Source organism: Thunnus maccoyii, chromosome 15, assembly GCF_910596095.1.
Source record: "Thunnus maccoyii chromosome 15, fThuMac1.1, whole genome shotgun sequence".
NCBI classification, from domain to species: Eukaryota; Metazoa; Chordata; class Actinopteri; order Scombriformes; family Scombridae; genus Thunnus; species Thunnus maccoyii.
Window position 1 is genome coordinate 5,215,801 of NC_056547.1, and position 17,708 is coordinate 5,233,508.

At 38.8% G+C, this 17,708-nt stretch overlaps 1 protein-coding gene across 1 annotated transcript in view; it reads right to left on the minus strand.

The window, feature by feature from the left end:
* The window catches only part of LOC121913765 (glutamate receptor ionotropic, NMDA 2D-like), a 153,376-nt gene that overhangs the window by 35,173 nt on the left and 100,495 nt on the right, over window positions 1-17,708 (minus strand). Inside the window, exon 10 of the mRNA XM_042436564.1 lies at window positions 963-1,088. Coding sequence (XP_042292498.1) covers window positions 963-1,088 — 126 coding nt within the window. The remainder of the gene's footprint in view (window positions 1-962; window positions 1,089-17,708) is intronic.

Below are 17,708 nucleotides of genomic sequence, written 5' to 3' on the forward strand. Positions count from 1 at the left end.
TTCAATATGTTGAGATAATGGCTGATACACTCTAAAAACAGGGGTCCTAACAAAAGTGATGTATGATATTGGTGAAATCTAGTAAATGGACCTTTGAACTTAGAAACTCTTTACCATATACAGTTTCTAGAAGTTTTGTAGAATGAGAGAAATGAAATACAGTGGGAGGAGAAATTATATTTATGAGGTAGAAAGTGTAAGATTAAAAACAATGTGTGGGGGAAAAAATCATACAGAAATCATACTAAATACCAACATTCACCCATTCACACACACATTCATATGCTGATGAAAGAGGCCGCCATGCAAGGTGCCAACCTGCTGATAAGGACAAGTTTCTAATGCTCATTCACACATACACTCATACACTGATGATACAGCCTTCAGGAGCAATTTGGGGTTCAGTATCTTGCCCAAGGACACTTTGACATGTGGACTGGAGGAGACAGGGATCAAATCGCTGATCTTCTGATTAGTGGGTGACCCGCTCTACCTCTGAGCCACAGCTGCCAGTAATTTGTAATGGTTTGTAATGAACAAACCTTCCTGTCACTCCAATTCAGTGTAATTCCAAATGTGTCAATTTATTAGAAAGTAATGAACAACATTTCCAGATGATTATTTAAAATGAATGTAGCAGCACAAAGGCGCAGCCAGTAAACAGTTGGAATAGATGATGAACTGACAAGTACTGTAAAAATGTCAAAATCAACCACCACCCTGCTGTCAGTGTTTGTTTCGTTAAAAATAAATAAGCTGGATCGTGGGCGTGAGGTGATTGTTTTGATTCATATGCAGTGGAAAAAAAGTGGGACCCTTTGTATAATTTGAGCAAATGCCCTCCTCAAATCAGCCCCCCTTCGCTTACATAACTGACGAAGTGACAAGTTGGTAATAATGTGAAATGAGCAGTGGCAGCGGGTTGATTGGCGTGCCGACGCCGGAGTGACTCCGTCTCTTACTTTTGGCGCTCTGCAGGCTACGGTTGTATCCCACGGGGCTGAAGAACTCAAAGATGAAGACGGTGACAGCCACCACCGACAGGCACATCACAAACATCATCACCCACACTGCCGGGCTGTAGGGCTCTGTAACACACACAAACACACACATGCAAATATCAGATAAAGTTTCAGAAGTTTGCCTCTCATCTTTAATAAATAGAAAACTGTTTCTCATAGCTGGACTGTGGACAAAAAACTTTTTAACAGTGGATAAGACTCATGATTCAAAGACTTTACTTTCATACGCACAAAGCAACAGGTTAAAGTATTCTCCTTACTTTGCAGTGTCTCTGCAAGTATATTAAAAAGAAAAAGAAAATAACAGTATCACAGATGAGACAAGATAGTTGTTGAGAATAATTTAGTGATTTGGTTCAGCCCATCTTCACAGAAAAACGACAGTATAGGTCTAAAATTCAGGCCGGCAAAGACGACTCGGGGAAGTGATGCTGTTCAGGTGACGTCAATATAAGGTGACTTCCTTATCAGGAGGAGGCAGGTTTGGGGGATGGCTAGCTAGTTGGCAAGACGACAAAAAGATTTGCCACTGGAGACTACTGTTCATTTCCCGCTTCCAACCATGTGTCTTTCTGCACAAAAGACACTGCAGCTCAGGTGTGTTTTTCCCTCATATTCCCTCATTTGGTGTTTTGATGATGGTGGTGAAGAGCGCTGTCCAACACAACAGTCCAAAATCTCCCATAGGTGTTCAGTTTGGTTGAGATCTGGTGACTGTGAAGGTCATAGCATATGATTCACATCATTTTTATACTCATCAAACCATTCGGTGACCCCTCGTGTCCTGTGAACTGGGGCATTGTCATCCTGGAAGACACCACTCCCATAGATAGAAAGGTTTCATCATAGGATAAAGGTGATGTCTCACAACAACTTTGTATTGATTTATAGTGACCTTTCCCTCTAAGGGGACAAGTGGACCCAAACCATGCCAGCAAAAGCATTCAGACCTGTTTTTCCTTTGATTTGTCACCCGTCTGTATATATATTCATTCTTTGGTAAGAGGGACATTAGTAAAATATTACCCCTGTCTGCTCATTACTGTGTTTCTGTGCTCTATACTTATACCATGACCACAGAAAATAGTTGTGACCAAACCAGACACCTTGAGCATACAGTACTGTGCAAACATTGTCTGCATTTTAGATGTTTAGATTCTTATCCATAGCGCAATACAATCAGGGAAGCATATGATCGATCCCAAATTTATTCTGCAGTATGAGAAATGATCCCAAGCATCCAGCCGGAGTCATAAAGAACTATCTTCAGTGACAAGAAGAACAAGGAGTCCTGCAGCAGATGGTCTGGCTCCCACAGAGCCCTGATCTCAATATCATGGAGTCAGTCTGGGACTAACATGAAGAGACAGAAGCAGCTGAGACGCCTAAATGCTGCTCACACCAAATATTGATTTCATTCAGGTTTCTTCTATTTACTGCACTTTGTATGAGGTTTATTGATGAATAAAAAGCTATTCATGACATTATTTTTAAAAGCATCCACTCTTTACTTTTAGAAACCTTTCACGCAGTACTGTACTTCTGCTCACTGTTCATGATTAGTGCCCCGGAGATAATTAAATGCAAGTTTCTATAGCAACAGAACTTTCTACAGTTAACTCTCACTAGTGACTCTGACAGTGACCTTAAATTAGGTTAAACTGACTACGAGAGAACTATAAAACAATATGACTTTATAAAAATTGCTTTCTTTTTGCCTGCAGTAATGGCCGTGATACACTATAAGCTTGATAATACATTCCAAGGCATCCTGTTATAGAAAATAACAATAATACATCATTACGCTTTGTATTTTGGTGTTTTTTTCACCTCCACCTCATCAGTTTTCTCCTATAACTGCTCGAGTTTATAAGCCCTTTGGCAGATGTGCGAAAAAGTTATTTTCATGCATTAAAGTGAGGTTGAACAAAGGCAATGAGACAATGAAAGGAACACGCTATGAGGCAGAGAGAGCTGAAAACAAACAAGTTCGATTCTGTGTACAGAGATGCTCTCAGCTGTTGGTCTCACTGTGCTCAGATCAGATACACAATAAATACCATCTGCCGACAAGAGAAAACTCTTCTTGTCTTTGTGGTTATCAGAGACAAAACATGTCTCAACACAGGAGTCAGAACAACAAAAAAAAACATTCATGGCATTTCTGCACCAATGTACACCATGATTGTTTTCTCTAATAAAAACAATTTACACCATCAGAATCATTTTAAATTGTAACCATTGTAAGAATAGGATGCTTGTTTCATTGTGGCTTCATGCTGAACTTTATTTCATTAGCAGGAAAAACAGCAGAGCAATGTCAATCAAATCAAGTTTATTGTCATTTTACCATACATCTCTGTGCAAGGCAGAATGAGAGAGCGATTCCTCAGGATTAAGATAACACCATATACAAGAAACACTATCATTTAACAAGAAACATTAACATTTACTGCAACACCCTGAGCTCGCGTACCTGAGATGTGTTGAGTGCAACTTAAATACAGCTTTTAAAACGTTACCAGCTGTGGAAATGACTCAGTTTAGAAACTGTCCAGTAGGTTTTTTCCTGCCTTCCCACAGTGAGGACAAAGAGGAATAAAATAGCATAAAAACAAGACAAACAGAGAAACAATAACAAATTGACAAGTTAGACAAATAACATTTTTCACATATATGTAATTATTTGTATTCGTATTTGAATAAACCAAAAAAAGAAAAGAGGTTTTAAAATCCTGTTTTTGTTTTTATGACACTTTTAATTTTAGAAAATTAAAGTGTTACAATAAGTGTTCATGAATAAACTACCTTATGAAGGAGGTCCCCACACCAGGTCTCGAACTGTAGTCTCCCAGATCATAGACGACTGCACTGATTACTGAGCTAAAACTTTACTCATCGCCTCATTGCAGACAGACCTCTACCTATTTATACACCCATAACACAGCACACCATGTGACAGGTAGAAGAACTTCAAAGGCAATTCTTGCATTGCACTTTTCATTTATTGCCTATTTTTTACAATCTAACTTTGTGGAAAGGAGAAGGGGAACAACAGGTTATGGAGAGTCCCTTGGGACTTACCCTTGATAGACGTAACAGTGGAGCAGAGGAGGGAGACTGAGATAATGATGTAACCGACCTGTGAACTGGTATTTGACATGTTGTTTTTTTTTTTCAAAAAACAAATAACTTTTAAAATATTTGTATGAAACAAGTATTCATATAAAACCCACTATTTGTGCTTTGCCGAATAATGTATTTGTATTTAGGCACACCCCTACTACACACTGATGTGTCCAGGGAGAGGTTTTAAGTCTAGAGCTTATAAAACATAGTGTTAACTTCTTCTTCTCCTGTAAGAAAAGACTGACATTCCTTGACTGCATGACAAAGAAAATGAGCAGTCTTATACTATAAAGGAGGGGAGTTGTCTCCCCTCATCTTGTCCTTCTTAAGAGATGGGTGTCAGTGTAACCTCAGAAGTATCTACCGAGGAAACCAGCAGATACTTCTGAGATTCGCTAAATTAGTGAGGGATTTGCTGCCAACACTGACTACAGCAGCTGTGGCAGCTGTAACGCTAATCAAACAGCACCGGAGAGACGGACTGAGCTGCTGGGTCGACTCATCAACACCTCCGTCTCTCTGCATTACATCCAGGAAGAGACGTTAAATCAAACTCGACGCTGTGCTGACATACCAAAGAGCAACAAGCACTGTTTAAAATTTAAGGCTTTTAGCTGATGCTCCCCTGCAGAGTGACGTACTGTACGGTGAGGGAGCAGGTGGAGAGGCTCAGGATTTATCCATTAAACTTACTGCCAGACAGAGTTAATATGCTTTTAAGGCTGGCCTGTCAAAGTGTGTGCCATGGAGGGCTGTGAGGCTGCAGGTTTTCTCTCCACCTTGGCTGGTTGCAGTGGCAATATCACAGGTTTAGAAAATGGAATAATTTCCATCAACCTTAAGCTATTTAAAATTAGATTTAGATAGATATCTAATGAGATTTGGTAAACATATACTGTATAAAAATCAAGTAATCATGCAAATTATTTACCTGAAAAGCCAAAATGAGATATTTTCTGAACCATAAAAAGCTGAATCAAACAAACTTCAATACCAATATGATATTAATATCACAGTAGGAGAAGACAAGAAGAAAAAAGGAGGGAAAAAAGGGAAAAAAGTCCTTGTTATCAGCTCACAGATGGTGGGTTTTGGCCGAAAAGCATGATTCCCAGCAATCAATATTGAAGTATTTTGATGAAAATGAATATTTTGGCAGTCATTTTACTTTAATGATTATGCAAAATCCCCTTTTAATGCGTTTTGGTGATTCACTGCACACATGCACCATTTATGATCAACAGTGAAAACTATTAGTACTGTGAACAAAAAGTAAACAGCAGCTGTGGGAGCTTGTGTTGTTGTGATTTCATCTACATAAATTAATGCTGCTTTAAAATTGGGAATTGTAAGGTCTTATTTTTGGCACAAGGAAACTATAAAAGGAAGGAAGGGTCAATACTTCACTGTGTAGCGTGTGAACGCACATCGGTGCCATGCTTGAAAGCTCCGGGAGCAGTTTAGCGTAGCGGTGAATGTGTAGACTGCTCCTTCATCTCTCCACTTGGTTTGGTGATGGAGGCACCGGTATTTTTTGGTGTGTTGTTATTAAGCTAATGTTTCATGTGTTTTCAAGGTACATTTCATTTGATTTGTATGTTAATTCAATAACTTATTTGCAAGCAAGTTAGCATAACGTTAACGTTATGCTAGATTTATAACAGACTGGAGCTTCCTATGCATATGTGACTGAAGTTATAACGAACTAACGTTAGTAAGGTAAAGCTGGAGTGTGGGATTTTTGTCTCCCCCTTCTGGCAGTGAGAGTTATTACAAACTTACTATAGACACATGCTTATGTCATAGGCTCCGCTGTAGCCTACTGTGGCGCTACTGTTGCAGCTGTAAAATGGTGGATAAATTGTTTTGAGTGTCACACAACCCCCGCAAAATGACTCATTTCACTATAAGAATTTGATTTATTCGGTCCAATAACATTTTGGAAAGTCTAGAGGAGCCGCATGGTTAAATTATTTTATTACCATTCTAGTTAGTGGAGAGCTAACCGGAAGTTAGCTGCTCAGCTAGCGGAAGTCTCTAGTGTGCATTCATCCGGCCAGCGTAGGAATGTCAAAACCAACACCAGATTTAAAGCTCTGTACACTGTGAAATACAGAGAGATTTATCTGGCAATGCTCAATCAGCCTTGTGTGAACTCATGTGGCTCATTTATATGTAAAAGTTCTGCACTGCAGGTTTAACTCCGAGCCCATTAGCTAACGTTATGTAACATAATCTACAGTTTAATATGACAGTTTTAATATGGTGACCAGGCAGACAGCAGTGCATCAGACAAAAGGGATTACAGCCCAAGTGTTCATTTTATCACAGCAGAGATTGCTTCATTCATAATTACGATGCATTATTTTCTGATGATCGAGTTTGAGATCTCAATTTGCTGCTCAATATTGAGTAAATATTTTGTCTATTATACAGAGTAGTCGTAGTGAATGAGGGAGTGATTTTGAACACAACCTTTGTGTCGTCTGCATTTCAGTCTCATGTTATGAACAAAAACTGTGTCGACAACAAAAATAATGAATAGAAAAATTTAAAAAGCTTCATCCTTGGGTTCCAGCACTTTATAAAACAAACTCGTAAGTAAACTCTGTTAAACCCTTCACAAAAGGAAGGGAATTTGTTCGCCAAAGGGAACGCAACTGCAGCAGTGTGGCAGTTCACTACTAGGAAATTTAACATTTTTATGACCTGTACTTGATTTTTATTAGACATAATGGAGACATAAAAAGTTGAACTATGTTATTAGACCTTTTATGACTCAGTAATTTTCCTCAACTTCGTATTGTGAATATTTTCGTGATCTTTTTATGTTGTTTGAAACTTGTGTGAAATGTGTTGTTGTGTAAAACATTCAGAGTGTAATGCTGAGCTTCTCTGTCACACAGCATTTGTTCAATGCAGCCTGAGGGAAGTCATTTAAAAGTGATTTTAAAATGCTTGATGTGTTCATTGGTATGAAGTCTTTTTCTAACCAAAGACAACACCAGCTGAATTTACTGAATAGCACAACATCAACAAGAGAGGAGGGACCAAGCAATGAAAATAGTTGTTTTTTACCCAACAAGTTCTTTTTTTCCCACAACTAAAAGCATCTGCTTAGCTTGAGGAGGTAATAATTGTTATTTCCTTTATTATTTTTATAATTGTTTTCAGTTATCTGTGCTTTCAAGCAGTGTACATAGCACTTGATTTATTTGCATTTATGCTGTACGAGTCTGCTCATTTTCAATTGTCTCGACAAGTGAGTTTATAATTTTGCACCGTCTGTTGGATTTAATCCAGTCACATACTGTATATCCCTTTGGTTCAATCAAAATTGCCTTGGCAGACTAAGTGTGTAAATAATTACGTAGTGCTCTGCAAACACCGAAGGTTGCGTTTGATTTATTTTCTATTACTCCGGTGGGTGAGGAATGTAAAGCAGCTGCGTGTCGCTTTCAAAGAGCTGTCATCCTTGAGTTAAGACGTGAAGAGCTTTATTGTTTTATTTTGCATTCAAGCACTCTCTCATGGAGCTCTGGTGTTTGGTTTCCAGCAGCTATATATCAATTTTAGGACAACAACTGATCTATTTTTATACCCGTATTTAACCAGGCAAAGTCGAGAAGAGACATATGCTCTTTAAAATTCACACCCGGGAGCTGCCAGGTACAACTATAGTCTGGTACTGGAGCCAATGAGCAGATCCACTGGAGCAGATGGGGTTAAGGTTGGGGTTAATGAGGTTTATGTGCCCTTCCTCAAGGGCATTTTAGCAGCAGTAGCTTGAGTTAAGTGACAACATTATTTATTCATTTTGCTTGCCAACATGTTCCCAGCAGGCCCAGGGATTCAAACGGATGACCTTAGTTCTCTGAACACTGAGAGCAGCAGTAACCCCCCCCAAAAAAAAAAAATCATCTCATGTTCATTAATCCTTTTAAAGAGAGAGAGACCACCACATCCTGAATTTTTAATGCAGGTTTAGTTGATGTCTGCAGTGAGAGCCAGAACTTTACAGTTACAAGGACATAGTATGAATGACATTTACATTAACATACGATTATGGATAGTAATTAGAGTGATGTATTTTTCAATTAAGAAGTTCACATAGATTCTATGAATATTCTAGTTTCCATATGGAACCTATGACAACCTGAATTTTCCCATATGGAGTCTCCCTCCTCTTTCGGTCACAGTGCTTCCACGGTATGTGCTTGTGGACTTCATTATGCAAATACAATGCGCATATATTATGTAATCTAATGCACACCTGTAAGACAAGTGCACAGGAGAATGGAATCTCGCTCTCTGTGTGTTTCGGTCATAGCGTTTTACGAGGCATTGATGGAACCACCGAAACGTCGCTTCTTTGATGGTTTTTGTTCTGGAAGCGTGAGGGAGTCGACCACTCTGGCATTACAAATATTGTAATACGAGTACGACTGTTTTTTAAGGTAGCTCTAACCGTGCACAGCATGTACAAAGGTGTTTACCCAGAGAAAGACTCTTCACTTGTTTTAATGCCAGTACTGCTGCTTCAAGCACAAGATATATGTTTGTAGCTTAGAAATGCACTCTTAAATGACAAAACAATGGAGGAGGCAGTGTTGTAACACAGTCTGACTGATGTATGTGGTGCAAAATGTGGTGAAAATTGATTGTGTCAGAGGTAAGTTAAGGGATTTAACATGGATAGAAATGGCCCTTTGTAATGGGACTATAATTGGAATATTCCACAAATTTTACTGCAATGATCTCTACTCTTACTATGAGCCTATATGAGCATAAAGATGTTTACTTGGCCTTCATTTTACTCTTAGTACTGCCTCAAACATTACTCTTTCAAACAGAACTGTTCCCAACTAAAAACAACTTCAATTCTACACTCAGCACTAAATATGACACACTTGATAACCATGTTCTTAATGCTTATCATGAGACAAAGCCCTCATTTCATTCATTAATATGTTTGTTAATCCCAAACACAGAGAATAATGATCAACATCAGAGTATTTGAATGACAGATCTGAATATATTTACATCTTCGGATCACTAATGAACCACCAACTTGACTCTGTAGGACGTATTTTCACCATTTTCACATCTGGGAACCTTTGATTACAGTTCTAAGGTGTTACGACCCTCTCTGCCCCGTCTGCCTTTGGCTTCAATTTGTGTGGCTGCTTTCTGTTGTTTCTGCAGGTACTGGAGGTGGGTGTGGCAGCGTCATCAGGAACACTGGCAACACCTGGGACTTTGGAGCGCGGTTGCTGGTGCTCTCTCCCTCCCTGAGACACCTTTTGGTTAGGTTAGGTTTTTCTCTTAGGTTACTTTCTTTTTTTAAATTAATTGGTTATTAATTGGCTTTTTTTCCCAGAGGAGCCCATCCTGATTGGAGGGTTACTTGGTAAAGATATTCTGGTAAAGACTTCACAAAAAGACTTTACAATGTCAGTCTTAATCACCTCATGTTTTATAACAACGACCTAACATCTGAATACCCGTATGGTGCGCACTACAGGGACCACAATGCACTAACAGCCGGTGGGAGCAGGAGTTGATAGTGATGCAGAGCGAGCCGTCTGCCTCCTTTGTTGTTTCGAATATATTCATGTTGAATCACATGAGTACCTGTGAGATTAAAGGTCCGGCGGAATAATCTTACTTATCAGTTTGATTCTTATTTCACAAGGCGAGTCCATTAAGAACAAATGTGCTTTTACAGTCGCAGCCTGACGACAGCCGACAGACGTCAGGATGATTACATGAGGGAATGAGGGGAAATGTAATAATCATAAATATAAAAAATATATAATAAAAGAGCACAACAAAAAGAATATAGTAGAGATATAGTATTCTGGCATATTTTGACCTGAAAGGACAAAAACAATATGATATTTGTTGACATACTGTATGTGATGCAGCGTTTAAAAGACTTGTTTTGAATTTTGAGTGTCTCCAACATTGGAGCACCATAGATGTAAATACATTAAAATAAGACTCAAATTTACCAAATTGGATTTAGGATGTAATGATCCCCCCCCCCCTTTTTTTCACAACAGGGGTTTAAACGGGCTGATTTTACACATCTAAGTAAGTTTACTCGTCATGAGGATTTCTACTCAGCCTGTGAAAACACTTAATGATGTCATCAGGATTATCTCAGCTTGGGCAGGGGACTATAAAAAGAGTTTGAAATATGTTGCCATTTATGGAAAGTGTAAGAACATATTGCATTATGTATTATTAAAGTGCATTAAGGGGAAATGTCACATGTAGTATTTCTGGAGCTTGAGTCAGGATATCAGAGCTTCTACTGTATTGATTTTGACCATTTTTTAAATCTGTCTTCAGTCCCTTAAATCCACTAATAAATCACTTGAGTATCTACTAATGGAACATGTAGCCATTGTCACACGTTTTGCTTTTATTTCTGTTATTCTCACTTCATTTCTCCTTTGGGAAGTTAACCCTTAAGTCCAAGTTCCAGGTTCTCTCAGGCAATGCTAGCGGAGCTGTCAAGCATGGCTAGTCGAGTAAATGTTGCTACATCACAAGAATAACATGAATAAACACAGTTTAGTACTGCATATATGCAAGGACACAGTGAAACAAGTGTCCAGTGTGAAATGTACATGTTGGACAAGCAATGATGGCTGAGCCTTTGTATGTTTTTGGGGAGAGGAGCGAGCTGGAATCAGCTGTAAGAGATGAAATGAGAAGGTGGAATGTAGCACGTAGCAAAATGATGCAAGGAAAAGATTAAGAGAGTGAAACAATATTAATATTATTATCAAGGACCACATTGTGTGGAGCAGAACAAACTGCATAACAACAAAGTGCTGCTTGTACTTCCTAAACATCTTGATTTAAAAATGTATAAAAAGTACTAAGAGGAACTTGTTCACAAGTTTAAACCTGCATTAGCTGACTTCGGGGGCAGCGGAAACACAACACTGACATATCCTGTTAAGCTAATATGTTGAACTTGTTAGCAAATGTTGCTTCTTCACACATCCAGCAGTTACGGAGCAACATCATCATTCATTTGGAGTCGTGTTTCTGTCCACCTGGTGAATGTAAGTCCAATATTCACTCTCTTATAGCTCTGTTTTCGCTCTCTACCAACTCCTGAGGGAAATATCTGGCTCTTTATCTGCTAAATGCTCCCCTATGTTCACCAGCTAGTCTACAGCTAACTGTGTCTGTTTGCTGTTTGCTGCTGAGCAGGTAGTGTACGGTGGCTTTTTAGGGCTTTTTCTCTGAAAACAGCAGCCTGCTGGAGAACAAAACAACACCAAGAGAGCGCTGAGTGTGAACCAAAACAGTAAAGTTGAAGCCGGACAGCTAAATAACGAGCTGAAACTCACTATGAAAGCACCATAAAGCCGAGGGGAGCTGCAGGTAATGCAATGTTTCAGGTGACGGTTCCTAAAATGGAAAACCAGCATTCAATAATTGGAAGAGACATTGGCGTTTGATCCAATGCTCCATGCTGCACCTAACATAGACAGTTAGGCAGTACCTTTATTTCTACCACAGAGTTATTGACTAGTTATTTGTAAAAGTTTGATATATATTTTTATATATTGACCTCAGCACAGGTTGGTGGTTTGGTTTGAGAAGTTTGCTGCATCATTTTTTTATTTTTTGTAAAGGCTTATATCTCTCAGTTGCCAATAGAGTGACATCCCTGCTACTGCAACTTACCATCTCTTCCAACACACGCACACACACACACACACACACACACACACACACACTGCCTTCAATTTCCACCTCCCTCTTAACTGGGTCCCTTTACAGTTTAAGTATTTGTTATCATCCAGGCTTAGAGACTGTGTCCTGCCTCGCTCACCAGCTCCCTGCTCTGTCTGGGTCTCTGTTTTTGTAACAAGGTCTCTCTCTTACAGTCACATTTTCTCATTCGCCGAGTGTATCAAGGTGTTACAGGATTGACTGAGCTGGAATTACAGCTACTAATTAAAAGGAGATTTAGTTATTATTTTAGGGATTTATAATGTTTCAATATATAAATATTCAGTTAAAGAACAAACATCTTAATATTTCTGACGCTTCATAGCTGGGCACAGAATTAGTATGTATTACGCTGCAGCAAACATACAGTATCTTAAACACACTGAAGGTATGAACCACCTAGATATGATCCAAGGTTTAGGCCAGCTGAGGACTCTGCTGATGCATGATGCAGCAGAGTAAACACACAGTATATGGGTGGACTTGGGATAAATCTATATTTTTCACCTTATTTTCTGAATACTGAATGGGGAAACTTCTGAATGGCTTGTATGAAGCGTCGGGGTCGTAGAAGTTACTCAGAGCATTCATGTTCCAGTATTTCAAAATACTTTTATTGACCAAAAAATGAACAAAGACTGACTTGATGAAATAGTGAAAGTGAAAAGAAACAGGACTGACAGACTAGAAGGAGGTGAAAATAAGTCCGACATTTAGGAATAAATCATATTCATTACTTTAGCATTACTTTTTTCTAGACAGAGTGAAGATAAGATGAAAACTTTGACACTTCACTGTGGGTCTGCTATAATTAGTCAACTTCATAAAAAATCCCAGTAAACCCAGTTCAATCTGCAGGAAAAACCTGCATCTAACATTACATGTTTTGCCGCCATGGAGGTAGAACGTCACATCGGTTAAGAGTCTCAACTGCAGAAATGGAGCAGAAAGAGTCATCATGCAACTGTCCAGTGTCACAGAATGTCATGTTAGAAGCTAGGGAGCCCCGAGGAGACGGTGTTAAATATTTTAACAGTCACAGAAAATGTTTCCATGCTCCCGAAACTGACCACTTCCAAGAGCTTGACAGGAGATTACTGAAAAATAGAATGAAGGGAGCGCTTGTTACCAGATTAAAATACTGATTCTTTTTGAGATGCTAACATTAGATTATAGGCCAAGAGGTTATAGTTTGTCATGTTAATTAAATTATATTTACTTTACTTCTTTTATGTTTGCATTTAACTCTTTCATGCATGAATTATGATAACCTCAGTCAAAGTGTTTTTATTCCTCTTTAGGCATGAAAAAAATATTTGAACCTCATTTTTTTTTAAACACGCATTTTTCAAGGAGTTTGTCCAATTTAGTGGACAGATGATTAATTGTTATTTTCTCCCAACATAAAATCAATACTTGGAAATTTTAACAATTGTATTACTCCTTAGTTGTTACTTGATGTTACAAAATTTTATGTACCTGCAAGGGTCTACTACCATAGAAGGTTTGGCAAGATGTTCCTGAGTTGCGGAGTGTTTCCGGCCGGCAGGCAGCCATCTTGGTTTTGAGAAATTTTGTGTTGCACTTACAAAGGCTGGCCAATGGATGGCAGCGTATGGGATGACACACTAGAGTCCACTGTGTTGGCTGATGTGCAACTATACCATTAAAACCCCATGCATATATAAGAGCTGTCCACTGTAGTGACCACTATGCATAAAAGGGTTAAATGTGACGATACATTTGAAATTCATGGTATATCTGCAGAAGGAAAGGGGAGGTTGTCCCATAATCAAGCCAATATGATATATCTGTTTGTTACTCCACTGTCTGAGAGTATAACACTAATGATCCATTCATGCATACAGACTCAAACACTGCATAGACGTGACAGCGTGTCTTTCATTGTGAACCGAACCTTGAAAAACATGCTGGTTCCACCCACCACTCAAAGACTCAAAGAAGGCTTCCAGTGGCACAATGTTGGGAAGTTAAGAGGAAAGTGAGTGAGAGAGAGAGAGAGAAAAGGGCCGCCTGCTTTTTTTTTTTCCATCTGTACAGTATGTGTGAATACACCATGAAAGTGCTTTTAGGCAGCGAGCTGTTGCCGCTGCCGCCTCCGTTGTTTTCAGTGTAAACACGACGGAAGCTGTGCCGCCGAGGCCGAGGTCGGGGGGGGTGACTGCAGCGAGGAGAAGGAGGAAGGTGGCTGCAGTTCTCATGAATGCACACAACTCTTTGTTGCTGCCGTCCAAGTTCATGATGATTCAACTTTTTCAACTTGGCACCGTGACTCGCCGTGTGACCATAGCAACCACAGAAACTACTATCTGAGTTTCCCGAATGATGTACAGAAAGCTCAATGAAGAGAAACATTCAACAGATCACAAACAACCGAATGTTAATACAGGAGGAGGATGTGGGGGCAGACCTGAATGAACACTAAATGTTTATATAGACCGCCTACTGAGAGAAGTAGGTCATGGTCATACACGATTGGAGGTTTTATGGAGCATGTGACTAGAAACTGACTTCCACGCCTGCCTACGCTACTTCGAGGCTCCATTAGTTAGCAGAACTGCCCACCACTTCCTCTAAATCAAGTCACAACCCGCTCTATTTAACAGCGTGATGAGGCACTGTGCCGCCAGTTCAACATACAGAACCACCTGAAGATGTGTTGGTTGTCCCATGAAAGCCTCACTGATGCTACACTCTGTTTCCCAAAATATGTATTTTCTGGCTCGGACGACTAACACTTCGGTTGCAAGTGGCTTCTGAAAGCTCCTTCAGTAATCTGGGGCTCACATCAAGGATGCTTCTATATGCTCATGTTTTTTCTAAAGCCACTTTGGGATGAATACCAGCCTAATATTTAGAATATTAACTATGATTTCTCTCCTCCTTGCTTCACCCTTCTTGACGCCTATCAATTCCTACAAAAATGCGGCGTTCCTACTTAAATTGATTGAACTCCTCATTCATTCAGGCTTTCTTTAATTCCTCGTCTGTCTCTCTCTTATATTTCTTTCCTCTCGTCTTCCCTCTCTTCCTCCCACACTGTAACCAGTTCAATTGAAACTGCTGGGAGGTTTTTTTTCAGATGCACCTTTATAGGAAACAGTTGTCTGTTCTTCTCAATTGCTTCACTTCTCCATTCTCACATGATTGTTTCTTTCACCTTTGACCTTTCCTCACATGTTGATGTGGGCTCTTACCTCCCTCTGGCCTTGCTTGTTCTCACCTTTTTCCGTTTCTTTTTTTTATTCCTAACAACCCATCTGCACCCACACACACACACATACACACACAAGCATGCAAAGCTACGGTACAGTACAGAGTCACTTCCAGCTCCGTTGCCCAGCAGTCTTAAGATAAAACGGCCCTGGGAGCCCTGCACCTCTGTCCAACCGTGACGTGTTTCAGATTGTCTCCTAAATCTCCTCTGACAGATGGATAGATGTACTACTGCAGTTGTGTAAGTATGAAATAGATCCCTTAAGGAGTAGAGGGAAAGATCAGGTTTATGAAGGGAGAATATGAGTTGACTAGAGTAGTCTAGTCGTGCTTTAAATCACGTCTTCTCCCCTTAAAAAAGGCAAAAAATATTGAAGTCTTGGCTTAGATTTGGATGCAGGTGGAGCTTCCAGGTTTTCTGTTTTGGGATGAAATAAACCTAAATGTGGAATAATGAAAGAATTCTTTATGTAAAAAAACATTAATCTACTAAATTGTGCTTTATTTCAGGTGCTGAAAATAACAGCAAAACATTTTAACATACAACATTTTTTATAAGCATCTAATAGTAACAGTCTTGGTACTGAAAACTAACAGCGTTTACTGCAGTTGCCTTCAGACATTATTTCCTTTTATATATTTTTATTTATCAGTAAATACACAGACTGAATAGAAGTTTTGAAGGTTGGTTTTATTTCTTCTTCTTAATTGAGTTTAATTCAACGTCGTACTGGACTTGAGATTTGTATGTCGGCTTTTAAACGGCTTTTTCGTTCACATAACTGTAATTACAGTTCTGATCTTGATGCTTTGATTTTCTCATTATTATTATATTTCCAATTCAAATAAAACACCAGCCTTTTTTGTTTGGCTGCATGTTTGTTTTTTTTTAATATATGTCTATATCTCTAATATATATCTAGAGTTATTCAGCAGCCAATTCAATCAGTAAATTGATTGATTCTATAGTTCTGTGAGCATATTTTCATTAGACAGGACACTCAAAGTGTGTGATCATACATGTAATTGATCGTACATGAAATTAATTAACAGTACTAAACCTTTGCTTGTTGAATAAGCAGAAATCTTACTGTTGTACATCCAGTATGCTGCTGGGTGGATGGTTAATGTAACTGCTTTTAATTAGTTGAAATCTGCTTTTAAATAACAGTGTTCATTAATTAAATGGGGTTTTGGCCATACTGTATGTATATATCGATGGCTGATGAGCAAAACCTCCTATCTGAAAAATGCACTTTTTTGAGAAAAAAATGTGTTGTTTTTTTGCAGAATGCTATTTGTTAAGGATACCCGATACATAATATATTATGTGTTAACAACACCAACTAGGTATTAGTGCCTCACAAAGTGCAGATAGCAGGTTTTTCCCCACTTTTCCTGGATCATTTTGCAGATAGGAGCTTTTGCACTTGGTGTAAGTTGGAAGAGGTTCTACAAAACGATGCTCTAAATCAAGTTAATAATTAGAATTAAATTAAAAATAAAATTAAGCTTGTTTTCAGGTAAAAAGATGGGCCAGTGTAATAAACGTAATAGTTACTACATAGTAGTATACTAGGGTCAGAATTCAGCTCGGTCTGGTGCTGATGCAGATTGGAGGTTTTGCTCTTTGGCCATCGATTTGAGAAAGTAAATTGTAACATGAAACGATGAGCTTTATCATTTATTCGCTTTCTATTTCTATTCTGACTCACCTCACAAACTGTGTGGGTTTGAAACATGCATATTTGTGTTTATCTCTGAGTTTTAAAACAGACACTGTACCCCTGTGACTACCTGAACTCTGACCCTTGTTTTATTTTGAAAGTTGTTTATTGACCTCTGAGGGCAACTGCAATTAGTCTTGTTCCTGTTCGAGGGTATTTAAGGTCCGACTGTGTTCTCACCCGGCGGAGAGAGAGAGAGACGATGATCTTAGTAAGTGAAGGTGAGTTTGTTTCTCTCTCTGGAAATATAATGCATTGTATTTTTGATTGTTTTTTTGATTACAGTATTTCATCTGCCAGTGCTCTTTGTGTCTGTGTGGTTTCATGATTGATAAAAGCAATTTTTCCACCACATATTTAATAATATTTGGAGGCTGTAATCATTTCTCCTGTCCCTGCTGGCTGTGAAGGGATACTTTTAAGGGGAGAAGAAATGTTTAAAAATGTAATCTATAGCTTAGTTTAAGCTAATACGAGTCTTCACCAGTCTGAATTAAACAAATAAAGTGGTTATTTTCCAAAGTTAACATCATTTTAGTTTTAAATTCTCATCTCGGTCAGAGTTTCCTTCGTGGGCTATCGAGGGATAGTAACGCAAATATGAAATTTCACATCAAAAAGACTAATTTTTGAAGATCCCCACTTTGATTTGTCTATCACAGACTGTGAATTTTGTCCCTAATCTTTTACCGTATTCATTGGAATCATCATCAGAAATTATTTATTTCAGGAAAGAGCAGGGAGGGAGAGGAAGAACGACCACAAATCCTTTAATATATTTGGGTAAATGTTGATAATCTACTTTTAGAAATATACATTTCATACACAGATG